The 16,123-nt window shown below is 40.1% G+C and overlaps 1 protein-coding gene across 2 annotated transcripts in view; it reads right to left on the bottom strand.

Annotated features, from left to right (window-relative positions):
* The window catches only part of PNPLA8 (patatin like phospholipase domain containing 8), a 44,389-nt gene that overhangs the window by 13,492 nt on the left and 14,774 nt on the right, over positions 1 to 16,123 (bottom strand). For both annotated transcript variants that reach the window (XM_068170030.1, XM_068170031.1), the window contains exons 7-8: positions 14,814 to 14,871; positions 12,228 to 12,422 (exon numbers count right to left, since the gene is read on the bottom strand). In XM_068170030.1, coding sequence (XP_068026131.1) covers positions 12,228 to 12,422; positions 14,814 to 14,871 — 253 coding nt within the window. The remainder of the gene's footprint in view (positions 1 to 12,227; positions 12,423 to 14,813; positions 14,872 to 16,123) is intronic.

Genomic DNA, 16,123 nt, shown 5'->3' with positions numbered 1-16,123 from the left:
TGAATTGATTCCCTCACCTAAGGAGAGGCAGAGATGCTCCTTTAAATTCCTGAAACAAACACCTTGTGCTCATTACTTTGTAAGGGTATCTCAAAAACTATGATTTCTCTCAGTCCACCATAAAATCAAACATTTGAAAACTGCGGCAGGTAACCGCTCAGGTTGGCACTGACAAAGGGATTCCCCTCAAACGGGATAACAAAAGAATACAACAGTCTGTACAGCAAATGAAAATGCATTTATACTTATGTGGCTGTCAATGGCTCCATGTCCCAGTGGAGGCCAGTGACAAGCTGAGTCCCTCAGGGATCAGTCCTGGGACCTGTCTTGTTCAACATCTTTGTGGGTGACATGGACAGTGGCATTGAGTGCACCCTCAGCAAGTTTGCTGATGACACCAAGCTGTGTGGTGCAGCAGACATGCTGGAGGGAAGGGAGGCCATCCAGAAGGACCTTGACAGGCTGGAGAGGTGGGCACAAGCCAACCTCATGAGGTTCAATAAGAGCAAGTGCAGGGTCCTGCATCTGGGTCGAGGCAATCCCAGGCACAAATACAGGCTGGGCAGTGACTGGCTGGAAAGCAGTCCTGAGGAGAGAGACTTGGGGGTGCTGGTGGACAAGAAGCTCAACATGAGCTCTCAGTGTGCACTTGCAGCCCGCAAAGCCAATCAGATCCTGGGCTGCATCAGGAGAAGTGTGGCCAGCAGGTCAAGGGAGGTGATGCTCCCCCTCTACTCAGCTCTGGTGAGACCCCACCTGGAGTACTGCATCCAGTTCTGGAGGCCCTATTACAAGAGGGATGTGGAGGTGCTGGAATGGGTCCAGAGAAGGGCCACGAGGATGATCAGAGGGCTGGAGCACCTCTCCTATGAGGACAGACTGAAGGAGTTGGGGCTGTTCAGTCTGCAGAAGAGAAGGCTCCAAGGTGACCTAATTGGGGCCTTCCAGGAAGGCTGGGGAGGGGCTTCTCAGGATCTCAGGTAGTGATAGGACTAGGGGGAAAGGAATGAAGCTGGAGGTAGGGAGATTCAGGCTGGATGTGAGGAGGAGGTTCTTCACCATGCGAGTGGTGAAGCCCTGGAATGGGTTGTCCAGGGAGGTGGCTGGGGCCCCATCCCTGGAGATGTTTAAGAGCAGGCTGGATGAGGCTCTGTCCAGCCTGATCTAGTGTGGGGTGTCCCTGGTCATGGCAGGGGGGTTGGAACTAGATGATCCTTGTGGTCCCTTCCAACCCTGAATGATACTATGATACTACTATGATACTGTTGAATGACACTAACATTCGAATTTATATTACTGCTGTCTAACAGCTTGAAGAAAATCAGGTGTATTAGTTACATTTGTACTTCTACTTCAGCTGCAGTAAGAGAACACTACAGATATCACCTTACATGAAGTAAAAACACACAAAGATTTAAAGTTTACCAAAAAGGTTCCTTTTCAGTACAATGTTTCCCAAATAGTTCTCCTAATTTTTTTTGGTCAAAATTAGCAACACTGTAACATCCTGTTTGCATACACACAAATATGCTAAATGCTTCTGACAGCTACCAGTACCAATGATATTATAAGCTAAACAATGATATATTTTACATTATTTTACCCTACATCAGCCATGCTTGCTCTTGACATTTCTCCAGAATAAATGGCAGGCTAAAGTAGACAGCCAGATGATTATCTTAAATTATAAACTCATCCCAGTGAGTCACTAATTGACAGAAGATAATCAGCTGCTCTGAAGACATTGCTGAACTCATGGGTTTATGTCAGATATGGAAAATGCACTCTTACACTGTGCTGATGAAGATTTGCTAAATATTAGTAGCTTGTATCATAAAAGAGGTAATTATTCTGCAATAAAATATATTGTCAGGTATTTCATTGAAGACATAACCTGTGCAGCATAGATTTAGTTCCATGAATTGTGTAGTGAGCAACAGGACACATCACCAAAACAGTATGGAGTTTAACTGTGCTTCCTAAATGACAAAATGCCCATAATATTACAAGTGAGGATCGTGGTGTGCAGCCAAAGGAAAACACCTGACCTCTGGTTGAAGCTACACTGGCCCCTAACACATGCCCAAACTCAGATTCTCCATATGATGTTTGCAAAGCACAGGCAAGGCTCAAGGGTACAGTTAATAAATAAATAAAACCACCACCAGCACAAAAACCTCCAACACATGGATCTGAATACAATCCTTCTGGATTCAGATGGCACTAGGGTAATTCAAGTCTAGAGTGTTTGTCATTTCTGACACCAGTTAACAAAGGAAGACTATAAAAATTCCATTTGCTATGACAGGGTGTATCTGACTAAGCAGAAAGCTCTAGTATTCAGACAAAATAACCACATCAATATAAAACTTCCACAAGGGAGCAAGAAATCGCAGATTCAGAGATATTCTAATCCCAGTTTGAAAGCTGATAAAGACTCAAAACATTTTAACGTCAATAACGTGAGTAAGGTGATTACACATTGAAAGTGATTTTGTTAATGTACTGACCTATACTTTTAGTTGCCAGTTTATTGAGTAAAATGTCAGGAAATTCAAAGTGCTTTGAGAAAAATACAGGAGAGTATGAAAAGTAGGAGTGATTCACAGTATCACAGTATAACTAAGGTTGGAAGAGACCTCGAGGATCATCAAGTCCAACCTGTCAACACAGACCCCATGACTAGACCATGGCACCAAGTGCCATTCATAGTGAATCCAAGTGACTCATACTATTGGATATATCACTGATAAAAGCTCCTCAAAACCTGCTGGCCTTTACTCTCTTTAAAACTGTATTACCATATGAATCTTGTAAACTAGCTTTACAGACACCTCATAAAGCTAAACCTATTGCAGACTCCACAAATCTATTTTTATCTTTCATACTGTGATTTCAGACAGAGAAGGGATTTACCATAAACTCTCTTGATTTCTAAAACTATTCAAGCTAATTGTATTTCTTAACATAAAGATTGTATATATGCTGAATCAAACATTAGATTTCATTGCAATGGAAACAAAGCAGGTTCATAACTAAAAGGTTTGGTCTCTATTTCTTCATTTTTTCCCCATTTTTAATCACTTATTGAAGGTAATTGATGTGAAGGGTTCAGGTCTTGGATATGAACTACCTAATATTTACGTCCACAGTATGTGGGGGGTAGGGGAAGATGTCTGTATATTAAGGAGGGAAATGGAAGGAAGGAAAATGTCTGTGTATTAATTTAGGACTCATGAAATAAGCACATGTGTAGAAGAAACAAAAAATACAAGATAGGTTTCTCAAAGACAGATAGAAACAAATGGTTAGATTAAGAAAATCTGGATTTATAGAACACCTTACATGCCAGACCACTGAAAGTGATACAGAGACTGCAGTGGAGAAAGAACTGGCTAATGTAATGAGATGGGACAGTACTCTATGCACTGAATGGGGAACTCTTTGGCTGGGACTTTTTTCTATCAGAGCTGCTCAACAGTTGGTTTGAAGCTCACCTCTAGTATTTTCTCCAAAGCATGCAACTACTCATGGAATCTATTACTATAAAGTTAGAAGCTTTGCAAATATGAAGGCCTTACTGCAAATACTTGAAGAAAACTCAAATGAGACAACATACAGCCAAGGAAAATGCTCATAAACACGAAGCTATGCTCTTCAGGCTAAGTTGGAATCAAACCAAGCATGAGAAAGAGCAGAGCACCACCACTGAACGATTTAAACCACTTATATGTGAAGTATCACAGTATAACTAAGGTTGGAAGAGACCTCGAGGATCATCGAGTCCAACCTATCAACACAGACCCCGTGACTAGAACATGGCACCAAGTGCCACATCCAATCTCCTCTTGAACACCTCCAGGGACGGTGACTCCACCACCTCCCTGGGCAGCACATTCCAATGACGAATGACTCTCTCGGTGAAGAACTTTCTCCTCACCTCGAGTCTAAACCTCCCCTGGCACAGCTTGAGACTGTGTCCCCTTGTTCTGGTGCTGGGTGCCTGGGAGAAGAGACCAACCCCTTCCTGGCTACAACCACCCTCAAGGTAGTTGTAGAGGGCAATGAGGTCACCCCTGAGCCTCCTCTTCTCCAGGCTAAACAATCCCAGCTCCCTCAGCCTCTCCTCATAGGGCTTGTGTTCAAGGCCTCTCCCCAGCCTTGTTGCCCTTCTCTGGACATGCTCAAGTGTTTCAATGTCCTTCTTAAACTTCAGGGCCCAGAACTGGACACAGTACTCAAGGTGCAGCCTAACCAAAGCAGAGTACAGGGGCACAATGACTTCCCTGCTCCTGCTGGCCACACTATTCCTAATGCAGGCCAGGATGCCATTGGCCTTCTTGGCCACCTGGGCACACTGCTGGCAGGTAACCACAATTTTAAGCTGCCCTTTCCTCTGAAAAGGAAATAGCACAGTTAAGACATCATCTAGAATGCAGTATTCCAGCCTGATCAAATTCCTCTGAATTTTGCTTCTAAGTTAGCAATGCTAGTTACAAATCTTGCATATCCTTCAACATTGGTCATACCAAAACATACTCAATAGTCTAGGTTCAAGGAAAGATTACTCAAAATGCAGCAGGTGCAAATACAGACTTTTAGGATGACCCAGACAACACAAAATCTATTTTGCAAGACTAAGACTGGTATATTTAGACTAGTGAAATAAAAAAAGGAGATGAGTGCTTTCTAGGTACACATTGGAAGGGTATACACTACAAGAAGGGAAATTAAAGTAGGGAACAGTACCAGCACGAGAAGAATTTGTACCCATCACCTAGGAATAGATTTAAGAATGAAAACTAAATATTTTCTGGTCATGAGAAAAAAGAAGAAATCTTTCCTTGAAATAACCTTTTGTAAGGGTAGCAACAGCAAAGAGAGCTTTCCATGTTTATAAACTACAGTCTATGATGCATTTGGTAACCGTGACAGAGGACTGAATTTCACCTGAGGGAAATAATTTCATTCTATGCCCTCTTACTTTTTTTTTCCTCTAGGGAAACATCAGCTGAAATAATCATCAATTCTGTAGCAAAAGATCTAATACACATCTGCAACTAAAAACAGCAGTATAAAGACATCCCCTGTAAAAGAAACATTGTAAAGTATCTTTGCAGAGACTAACAACTGATTTGAGATTTGCAAAACTAACACTATAGAGTAATCCTTTTATTGGAAGAGAAGCCAAGTACAGTTAGCAGGGCTTAGATACCGTGTCCCCTTCAACTACTGCATATTGAACTAATTGAGTTTATGCACATGTTGTGATGGGAATAATTTTCACCACATGTACAGTCCTAAGACGACTATCCATGACAAGAGGGCAGTGTCCTAAATTACAATAGCAAAGGCAAATTAGGAGCTAGATGGTAGCAAACAAAGCATGAAGTGATTGTTCATATTAAGTCCCAGACCCCTACCTATCATACACAAGCTTTCCTTAAGCGAAGAGGTAAAAACCTATCCATAGTCCCACCCACAGCCTTTGACTTTTCCCTCTACTGAGTATTGTAAGGCTATTTCCTATGGGAATATGGCCCTATTCACGTCAGTATTAGACAGATATACAACCTAGGAAAATAAACATTTCAAGCTACTAAATAAATTGCTCTTTTTAATCTAGGAAATGATGGCTGATAACACCTGAACTTGAGAGCAGCAACCTAGCTTGTCTCTACAGAGATGAATGAGTTCATTCAGCTCACCATTTTTCATTATGCCAGCCTCCTGATTTTGCAAGATTTGTTTTATAGCAAGTATTAGCTGGTAAACAGTGTCACTGAAAGTACATGGACTCAGAAGTCTAAGCAGAAACATAGCTACTTGTAATATAGTAATATCATAGTATCATAGTATCAGTCCGGGTTGGAAGGGACCACAAGGATCATCTAGTTCCAACCCCCCTGCCATGGGCAGGGACACCCCACACTAGATCAGGCTGGCCACAGCCTCATCCAGCCTGGTCTTAAACACCTCCAGGGACGGGGCCTCGACCACTTCTCTGGACAACCCATTCCAGAGCTTCACCACTCTCGTGGTGAAGAACTTCCTCTTCACATCCAGCCTGAATCTCCCCACCTCCAGCTTCATTCCATTCCCCCTAGTCCTATCACTACCTGAGATGTCCTTCCCCAGCCTTCCTGTAGGCCCCCTTCAGATACTGGAAGGCCACAATTAGGTCACCTCGGAGCCTTCTCTTCTCCAGACTGAACAGCCCCAACTCCTTCAGTCTGTCCTCATAGGAGAGGTGCTCCAGCCCTCTGATCATCCTTGTGGCCCTTCTCTGGACACATTCCAGCACCTCCACATCCCTCTTGTAATAGGGGCTCCAGAACTGGACGCAGTACTCCAGATGGGGTCTCATCTGAGAGTGAGGTGTGTTTGGTTGGGGTTTTTTTGGTGTGTGTTTTTTTTCCCCTAAATAACCACTCCAAAATCACATTAGAGAAGCATAATCCTGAACTATCTGAGATAAAAATGTTTCCAAGTTAAATGCCTAAACAAAATAGACTCTCAATTTCACTTCACTAAACACATCTTGCAGTAACACCTCACTTAGCAAGTTGCTGCAGAGAATCTTACGAGCTCTGCGAAATACCCGAGCAGTTTCACAAAGGCTGGTAAACTGGATCATGCACGCCCACCCTAAGAGCTGCCAACCAAACCTCTAGAATCCAGAGAAGAAAAAGAAATGCACATATCCACGTAGCTAATATGTTCCAGCAGACTTCCTCTTCCTTAAATAGCAGGCGACATTGCCTTGAAGGCGGTAGGAAAATGTGTATGGCAACAAGTAGACAGAGAAACAAAGAAATATTTGTTTCTATCATTGTGAGAACAAGATACACCTACTAAACCACAGTCTGCATAAGCTCTGGTGCATACTGATCACCATGGCATATCCTAAGAATGAAAAGAACTTCAATGTGACCTATATTCTATGTCTTCTTAGAGCCTGGGAAGCACCCTTGAATCTAATTTTAAAAGCTACCGTGTAAAACCAATTAGGGTAGGATCCACTAAGAGAATCACTTTTGAAGGCCTCTCCTGTAACAAGCCACAAAGATGAAATGGCTTTACAGATGTACTGCCTAATAAAAGAAACAAAGATTTGAAAAATATGAAGAAACTGTGTAATAGATATATATTTTTTTTATAATGAAGCTGAGAACTGAAATTTTAGTTGCATATTATTGTACAACACACACTTTTATTTCTAGGCTGCATTGCCACCATGCTTCCTGTGAACACTTATCTGCCCCTGCTAACGGATCAGCTGCCAATTTAACTGCTTTACTACCTGCTCTTGCTCAAAGAAAATATGATTACTTGAACACTACTATAAGTCAACATCAGTATTTTAATAAATGAAACTGTAATGCAGCAAGGAAATCATGGGAAGCTATCAAGAGAGCGATGATCAAGTCCCCTGTATTCAGATGAGTGCATTTTACTTTAAGAAAAAAATCTGTGGCTTTGTTAAACTTGCTACCATACATACACACACACACACAATTCCTGCTTCTCTTTGAATTAATTCTGTGGTACCATTTTTTCCCCACTGTAAAACTTAGTAAATTAATTATGCATAATGATTTTGTTAAATTGCTCTTTTAAGTAACTGGTAATTTCCTCAGCCTATTTACTCTCTGCTTAAGTGACATTATTGAGTATCCCAAATGCATTTCACACAATAGAGAGAGAAAAAGAAAAGGAATCCAAACCCCTCCTTGGGAGGTAGGGGGAAGAAATAATTTAAACTCACTGATTGTAACAGGACTGAGGAGAGGTTGAGTCCTCAGTGCTTCATAAATAGGTTTTAAAATAAAGAAACTGCCATGTGGCAATACAGCTTCTATATTGTAACATCATGACTTGGTCTCTCTTGACTTGCACAGTTCCTGGAGAAGCATGTCACAGGGATTAAATCCCTTTGAATGTTAATGTGTTCCTCTTTTGAACCACAAAGAATATTAATCCTCCTCCCCTCATCTACCAACAGCTGCACTGTTTTTTTCCTACTTAACAGACTGGAACTAGATAGTGTAGCATGATTGACCTGAAAGTAAATATTGCTGGTTTTGAACTGCTTATTTTTTGCTGAAATTTAACAAACCTGGCATCAGTTTACACTAATAAGAAGCAGCATTCTGGCATCCAGAAGCCTCCAAACAATTACATTGGAAGAACTGCAAACAATGTATTAACATTGTTAAAAAAAAATTCAATGCACTTCAAAATCCCCTCCAATATTTACAGAGACTTGTACAGGAAGTCAGGCTGGAATGTTCCCAAGGAAAGGCCATGCATGTGTGTACACAAATACACATATGTATATTAATATACAGATTATGGAAAAGCGAGTTTTACAGCAAACAGCTACAGTTCAGTTCAGGCACAATTCTAGCATATATGTCTAGAGTGTTTAAGGGCAGGCTGGATGAGGCTCTGGCCAGCCTGATCTAGTGTGGGGTGTCCCTGCCCATGGCAGGGGGGATGGAACTAGATGATTCTTGTGGTCCCTTCCAACCCTGACTGATACTATGATACACAACATCTTTAGGAATTAATCTCACACATAGCTCTTATTCAAATACTTCACACAGCTTGTGGAAGGACTCCAATTTCAGAAAAAAAGCTAGATAATGTAAGACAAAAACGTGCAGGCTGACCATAAACCAAATCCACTAAATCTCTATTATCGACACATTTGAGGAGTCCTAAGTCAGATCAACTACCAGAATGCTTTTCATTCAGACTGAATGTACAACTGACTGATAAGCTAATATAAAACCTGGTCTTTATATATAAAAACTTCAAAGCCAGGAAAACAAATCTCATTGTATTTACTGTTCTGGATACTGTTCTGGTTGTTCGAGGTGACCTAATTGTGGCCTTCCAGTATCTGAAGGGGGCCTACAGGAAGGCTGGGGAGGGACTTCTCAGGATCTCAGGTAGTGATAGGACTAGGGGGAATGGAATGAAGCTGGAGGTGGGGAGATTCAGGCTGGATGTGAGGAGGAGGTTCTTCACCATGAGAGTGGTGAAACCCTGGAATGGGTTGTCCACGGAGGTGGTTGGGGCCCCATCCCTGGAGGTGTTTAAGACCAGGCTGGACAAGGCTCTGGCCAGCCTGATCTAGTGTGGAGTGTCCCTGGCCATGGCAGGGGGGTTGGAACTAGATGATCCTTGTGGTCCCTTCCAACCCTGAATGATACTATGCTCACAGGCATCTTACAATCATTTGCATCTTTGGGTTGTCTCTATTCTTTGAATTATTTAGAAATATCAACACTGCAGAGCAGGTGATACATAAATTAGTAAGAAAGTAGCACAGTTTATGCTCAGAGAAGAGATTATACTGATTACTAAATGGAAGTTTCCTCTCTCCAAAAAAACCCCTCAGAAGTCCATCATCTCTCTCTGACACTGTACTTCAATATTGAAGCATTTGGCATAAATTGTTATTTACAGTTTTAAGATTTATGGTACCATCAAGAACAGCTAAAAATATTTCACTTCACTGATTTCTGTAGTTTGCAAGCAGCACAACCTGTTATACAGCTTGCAGGCCTAAAGGGTAAGACAGAAAAGAGCAAGTATTTTCACATATGCTACAAATGTTATTATCACACACAACCTGGATGAGTAACTTAACATGAAAATTATAGTACACTTCCAGAGCAAAAATCTTCTCTCTCATACACACATGTATTCTTTTCAGTTCGTCTTGAATACTTCAAGAGAGATTTTCCACTGTGGTACCATTACACCCAAGAACATAAGGGTAATGGTGTGCTACATGAATGGAGGCTCTTACCCCCAGCGTTAAAACAAGGTAAATCAAGGTAGCTTGAATGGGCAGTGGTGAATTTATAATCCACATAGAAATCTGCATGAAGACAGTTATGTAGCATTTGCCATGTAGCACCTTGCTAGCTGGTTGTCCACAAAACCCCAAGCATGTCCCACACAAACCAGGCAATTATGGAAATACAGATGTGGCAAGATAAATGTAATCTGGGGAAAGAAAAGCATGGAAGTCCTTACAGATGGCAATCTTTGGATTCTAAAAGGATTCAGAAGTGTTTAAATATCATGCCTGGGTGGAAGACAAATTGTTAAGTTACATGAAAGTTTAGCAACTAGTTCTACCACAATAAAGAGTTTTAGTACTGAAAACATATTCAGTTCCTTATGGCTCACATCCTATGCCCTTGCATACTAGCAATTAAAATACATCAGAGAAAGAATGATGACTTTGTGAAGGAGTTGTTAAGATCATATGGAAGGGCATTGTCCAAAGACTGTGGAATAAGGAAAAAATAACTAGACTTTATTCTAGCTCTGTGAACCCAAGAACATTTGATCTGATCTCTGACACTGATCATACATCCTCTAGTCCGGTATATTGGACCTAGAAGTGAACATAGATGAAGTGAATAACCACCTACTGCATTTGACACAAGTCTGGCAATTCAGAAATGATGTTAAGACAAATAATTATCTAAGCACTGCATGGAAGTTAAACCCCATGCTGTTTATTTAGCTATTCTTCATACAGAGGCACAGACAGATTTTGATGTACTCTCAATTCAAGGAAAGAGGGGGTGGAAAGGTGAGAAGAGGAAAAAAAGTGCTTTACATATCTTAACACTGACCCATTCAAGCAGTTAAGGAGCAGCTTGGAAGAGTTCCAAAGCCTAAAGCAGCTCCCTTTCCAGTTTTGCTTGGCCAGATGGAAGATGAAGGCATTCCAGGATTTCAAGCAGTGCTTAAGACTGCAATGTCTCAGATTTTAGCTTTAAAAAAAAAAAATCCAAACCCTCATTTGTTTATTTCAGGTAGAATTTGATTAAAGTGTTTTGCGAATAACAAGGTGCAACATAATGGACAAGTTGTGAGGTAAGGAAGGGAGGGGAAAAGACGACAAAACAGGATAAAGTGGAAAAAACTCAGAATCAGGTGTGTAGTTGCACCATTCTGCCCTCCACAGAAACCCTTCCCCTTCCTCCTCTAACTTATATAGAGCTTCTGTACCCTGAATATAATTGTTTCATGTCATTATAAATGTTAATTCAGACTGTGAAGTATGCTGGTTCTTTCCAGATAACATTCTAGCTGGTTTTCTGTATCAGTGCTTTTGTTTATTATCTCTTAAGCTAATGATTTTCTTTCACTATTTCACCTTGTACTCCTTTAAAACTTCAGTATTACTCATGCACATGACAATGCACAGTCTTTCCATGGATGCCATGAGAAATCCTGTATGGGATTCAGGTATTACTTAAAATATGCAGCTATTGCTTGCTAGTAATTAAGGCTAAAACCATGACATAAATTAACATAAGTAGTATAAGGGATGCTTTCTTTAAATGTAAATGATAGAATCCCACACTGTCTGTGATGAAGGTCTGTGGTTCAGTCACTCTTCCTAATCTTTTCCACCACAGATCACCCTCAGAGCTTTTTAAAAATAAACACTAATAGTTTGAAATTACTGTAAAAAGGATTCCTTTAAAGCTCAGAACTGCAGAACAATAAAAGAACACTGGAAAACAGGAACTAGACAGTTTAAAAACTACTGAAGAAATTTGCCTTGCTCTCTACTGATCAGGGTCACCAACAGAAGCTATAACACAAAAAAATAGCAATACATTGATAGGACACATTGCTTTATACTCAAGATACTTTCTTGGGCTGCTGTCCTCTAAGTTAATCTTACTGCCATAGCATCTAATATTCTCATTAGCTCAGCACCAGGGTAGAACTTAATAAGCTATCAATGAAAAGACTTAAAAGTAGATCACAAACTGAAATTATACATTAATAAAGGGAACACTGAAACTCAGAACTTGATTCTTCCCCCACACTACAGTATTGTTAGTCTTTAAGTCATACCATCTGTTAAGTGAAAGAATGCTCAAGGATATACCAGTTGTAAGCATGAAGCCAGATGCAATTTACAACTCTTAAAGTTTCCTTCCAGGCAAGGGAAGAAATGAACAGCAATAGATCTTAAGTCTGTATTGAGAAGACTAAGATTTTCAAGCCTATGCCCTTTTCAGTTCTTTAAGGGCTATACAAGCTAAAAATACCCTTTCTTATCCCCACCCATCCTGGATTTCCCTTCTGCTAACTTAAATTTTTATTCAGAAATTCAGACAACTTTTTGTTTCAGGTAGAATATTGGAAAATATTTACTGTAGAAGATTTCAACTCACCTGATGAAGATCATTGCCCAAAACATACTCCTGAAAGTAACCTGGTGCAGCAGACGACGCTCTAATGGCTTGCCACAGTTTGTACTGACAGCCTCCAATATAATGAGACTTAACACCAGGAAAGTGATTGTAGTTTCTAAAAACAAATGCTTTCAGTGGTGTTCCTCTGTTTACAATGGTGCTTACTGCAGCTACCTAAGGAATTAGGAGAAATAAAAATAGTTATGTGATGATAATAAAAACAATAGTATGAGAATGTCAGCTTCCCACAGTACAAAATTCCATTTATACATTAAATGTGCCTCTGGAATCTTATTTGGTTCATTATTAATTTTTATAATGCCTATCTAAACTTTAGAAAGTGAAAAACCCCAAAACTCCCTAAAGAAAATGCTGGTTTTAACCTGAAATTAATTGCTTCCACTGGTTATTCTGATTCTGCCAATATCTATCCATTGACAATTAAACAAAATCCAGTGCTGTCTACAAGATTTTAAAGTGTTTTGCCTTTATGAATAGCAGTTCACTCTTAAAAGCCTGTAACCAGCAATTCAACAATGCCACGAAATACAAATGGTAGAAAAGTCAAATGATTTCTTATGAAAAAAAGGCAGGGAAAAACCCACAGCCACCAAACAATAAAACCTTGAAGGTTTTTTGTAAGGACACTGAAGTGTCACTAGTTAAAAATCACATATGTAGATCTACATGAAAAGTGGTATTGATATAAACGAAAACACATGACAGCAAAATCTACATCTTACAGATACAACCACAAGAGATGAGAACATCTATGGTTAAGGCCAAGTGTTAGAATGTGCAATAGTGCATCCAGCCTGCCTGGCACTGCCAGAACAATACCCTTCAGCAGCTAAGCAGAGGAGGATGTTTCTGTGAAATGTTACTCAACAGCACCGGCAGCTGATGCTGTGATATCACTGTATTAATTTCCATTCTTCAGCTAAGTTAAATGGTTACATTCACAGTAAGCCCATCCTTATAGAGAACAAGAGTCTAATTTCTATACAACAATGCAGATGGAGAATGCATTCATGATTCTTATCTTCCTCACTGTTTTTTTCAAAAGGTTGGTTTAGCACTAAGCACTACTGGAAGGAGTAAGTAAAACAGCTTTGGAAAATTTCATAGGAGACTCAAACTAATGCTTGATATTTTTGGCAATGCCCATATGCACTTTCACTTCATGATGCAGTTCAAGTTGTAAAGTGCTGAGCATCTTCTGGAAGAATCCACTGCGTCATGAATTTAACATCAGCAGAGCAAACCACCCCACGTTTTATTTTGATTGCACTGTGCGTCGTGAAGAGTGCCATCACTGCCAGAACTACAAAGCTACTGCTGGGAATAGCTAGTTTCAACTCTATTTATATTCATGTTTTACCACTGAAGAACATGGAAGGAAGCCAAAGATCCTGGTTCAAAGATAACTTTCAAGTCAATGTAGGATAGCTTCTCTCTCAGAAAGCAACATACCATTCCAGCCTTTTCATGTCCTTGTTTTAGACATGGACTAGGAATGCAGTCAGTCAAACATGTTTCTATCTTTAGAAAAATGTGAATATCTTCCATTTAACAGTAAAGCATTGAATATAGTACTATGACACCAAAACACCTGTTAATTACAGATTGTTCTCAAATATGTGCTATTATATTTCTCTTCTTTCTTCACACCCTATCATTCACCAAAAATAAAATACTTGTGCTTTCTCGTCTTTCACTCTTGTCCTGCTGATGCATGTAACTCCCCTCCAATTAATTGATGTCCTTCATATAATACAGGAAAAGCAGAGAACTCAGGGCCTATGTATGTGACTGGAGAAAACCTAGTAATCTAGATGAAAGTCAGGAGAAGCCCTGTTCCCTCATGACAATAACAGACTACAGAAACATGATGGGATCTCCAGGTACTAGAATTCTCATATGAAAAAAGAGACTTTGCACAACTTCAGGTAGCCAACTCAGTGCTTCTCTGGGTATAAGCCTCTTAACATCTCTGAAACATATTCTAATTGGAAGTATTAAATGAAAATGTGAGAAACTGCTCCAGATGTTTAAGAATTGAATTTTCATCCTTTAAAAACATGGCTTACTTCACATAGTATCGGTCAGGGTTGGAAGGGACCACAAGGATCATCTAGTTCCAACCCCCCTGCCATGGGCAGGGACACCCCACACTAGATCAGGCTGGCCAGAGCCTCATCCAGCCTGCTCTTAAAACACCGCCAGGAATGGGGCCTCAACCACCTCCCTGGACAACCCATTCCAGGGTTTCACCACTCTCATGGTGAAGAACTTCCTCCTCACATCCAGCCTGAATCTCCCTACCTGCAGCTTCATTCCATTCCCCCTAGTCCTATCCCTACCTGAGATCCTGAGAAGTCCTTTCCCAGCCTTCCTGTAGGCCCCTTTCAGATACTGGAAGGCCACAATTAGGTCACCTTGGAGAGACTATCAACACTCATGCCATTTATCCAGTATTTTTCTATGGAGAGTACTCTTACTCAGAATTCTTTAATGTACTTGTGAAACACACAATTAGTATTTACCTTAGGAAACTATACTTACCTTTGGACACGTGGAATTTCTTGCAGTTTCAATCATAAGATTTGACCCCATTTTTTCTCTAAAAATAAGTGAAAAAAAATGAAAAATGCTCCATCAGTTCAACATGAACAGAAAAGAAACATTTCCATCATCCTTTCTTCGGTGAACATTGCATTTAACAGAAGCAACACTTGGATTTCACTTTAATAATCTGCTTTCTAAGACCGAATTCTATGGACCAGTATTTCTAACCCTTTTCACTGTCAGAAATAAGTCTGACGAGTGATTGAGAGCTTAATTCAGTAACTCACTTCACCACATACTTATCCCAAAATGATCAGGATTACCCAACTACTTTCCAAGAGGAAATTAAGTTGTTTGCTACATTTAAGAATCAAAAAATCATCATCTTTATTAAGCAGCTTTACAGCAACAAAAATCAATATAGTGAACTGTTGTAAAAACAAAAGCTAAGGAAGGAAGATGCCATTCTACATTATTTAGAAGTTAAAACTCACAAATTAAATCTTCCATAACAATAATTCAGTATGCACTTAACATTCCTTTTTGAGGTGGAATTTTTTCTTATGCATACATGGTTATAGATTTGACAGTGAAATCCTGCAAATGGAGCCAGTTATCAGTAGCAATCTCAGATGCTGGCACAAGATTATTGGCTCATCTTTATCTTTCTGTGTTGATTTGCTTGTAATAAAGATATAAAGCTCTACAGAGTGGGTGCTCCATTCTACAGAGTGAGCTTTCATTTGAACCAGCAAGTTTTATTCCTTCACTTGGTCACAGCCTACACCAAGATAGTGCATCCACCTTATTCTGCAGTTTTCAGTATTGCCACTTTTTAAGGTGATTCCATGTGTCATTAAGACATCATCTGTGACAGTAAGGAGCAACACTTCCACTGTTAAAAACAGCATCTTTAGCAATCTAATAAGATCAGAAGCTAAAAGACCCTTTAAATGCTATAACAGCAGTAGTCCTCAAGACAGACAGTAAACTATGGAAGTAGGACAATTTGCTGTTCAACTGTTGGTTATCTATGCTTGAAGGATGGCTGTGTACACGTCCTTGAGAGGGAGGAAGGGAGATAGCTTCTAGTCCTATGATTGAAGACTGCTGCTGACAGTTCTTACATCAATAGTGCTGCTTTATTTTTTCCCAAAAATGCATTAATTATAGTCTCAGTCATCAACCAGAAGGGGAAGAGTGCCATCTGCACTCACTAATTGGTTACAGAAGGAGATGAAGGCACACAGAACTCTGAAGTAGGAATATACAGAAATAAAAGATGAGACTGACAGAAATGATATGTA

The sequence above is a fragment of the Melanerpes formicivorus genome, unplaced genomic scaffold, assembly GCF_026170545.1.
Source record: "Melanerpes formicivorus ecotype bairdi unplaced genomic scaffold, bMelFor1.0.p_v2 SCAF_3, whole genome shotgun sequence".
NCBI lineage: Eukaryota > Metazoa > Chordata > Aves > Piciformes > Picidae > Melanerpes > Melanerpes formicivorus.
Note: the sequence above shows the minus strand (reverse complement) of the source record. Positions and strands in the feature narration are given on the sequence as shown.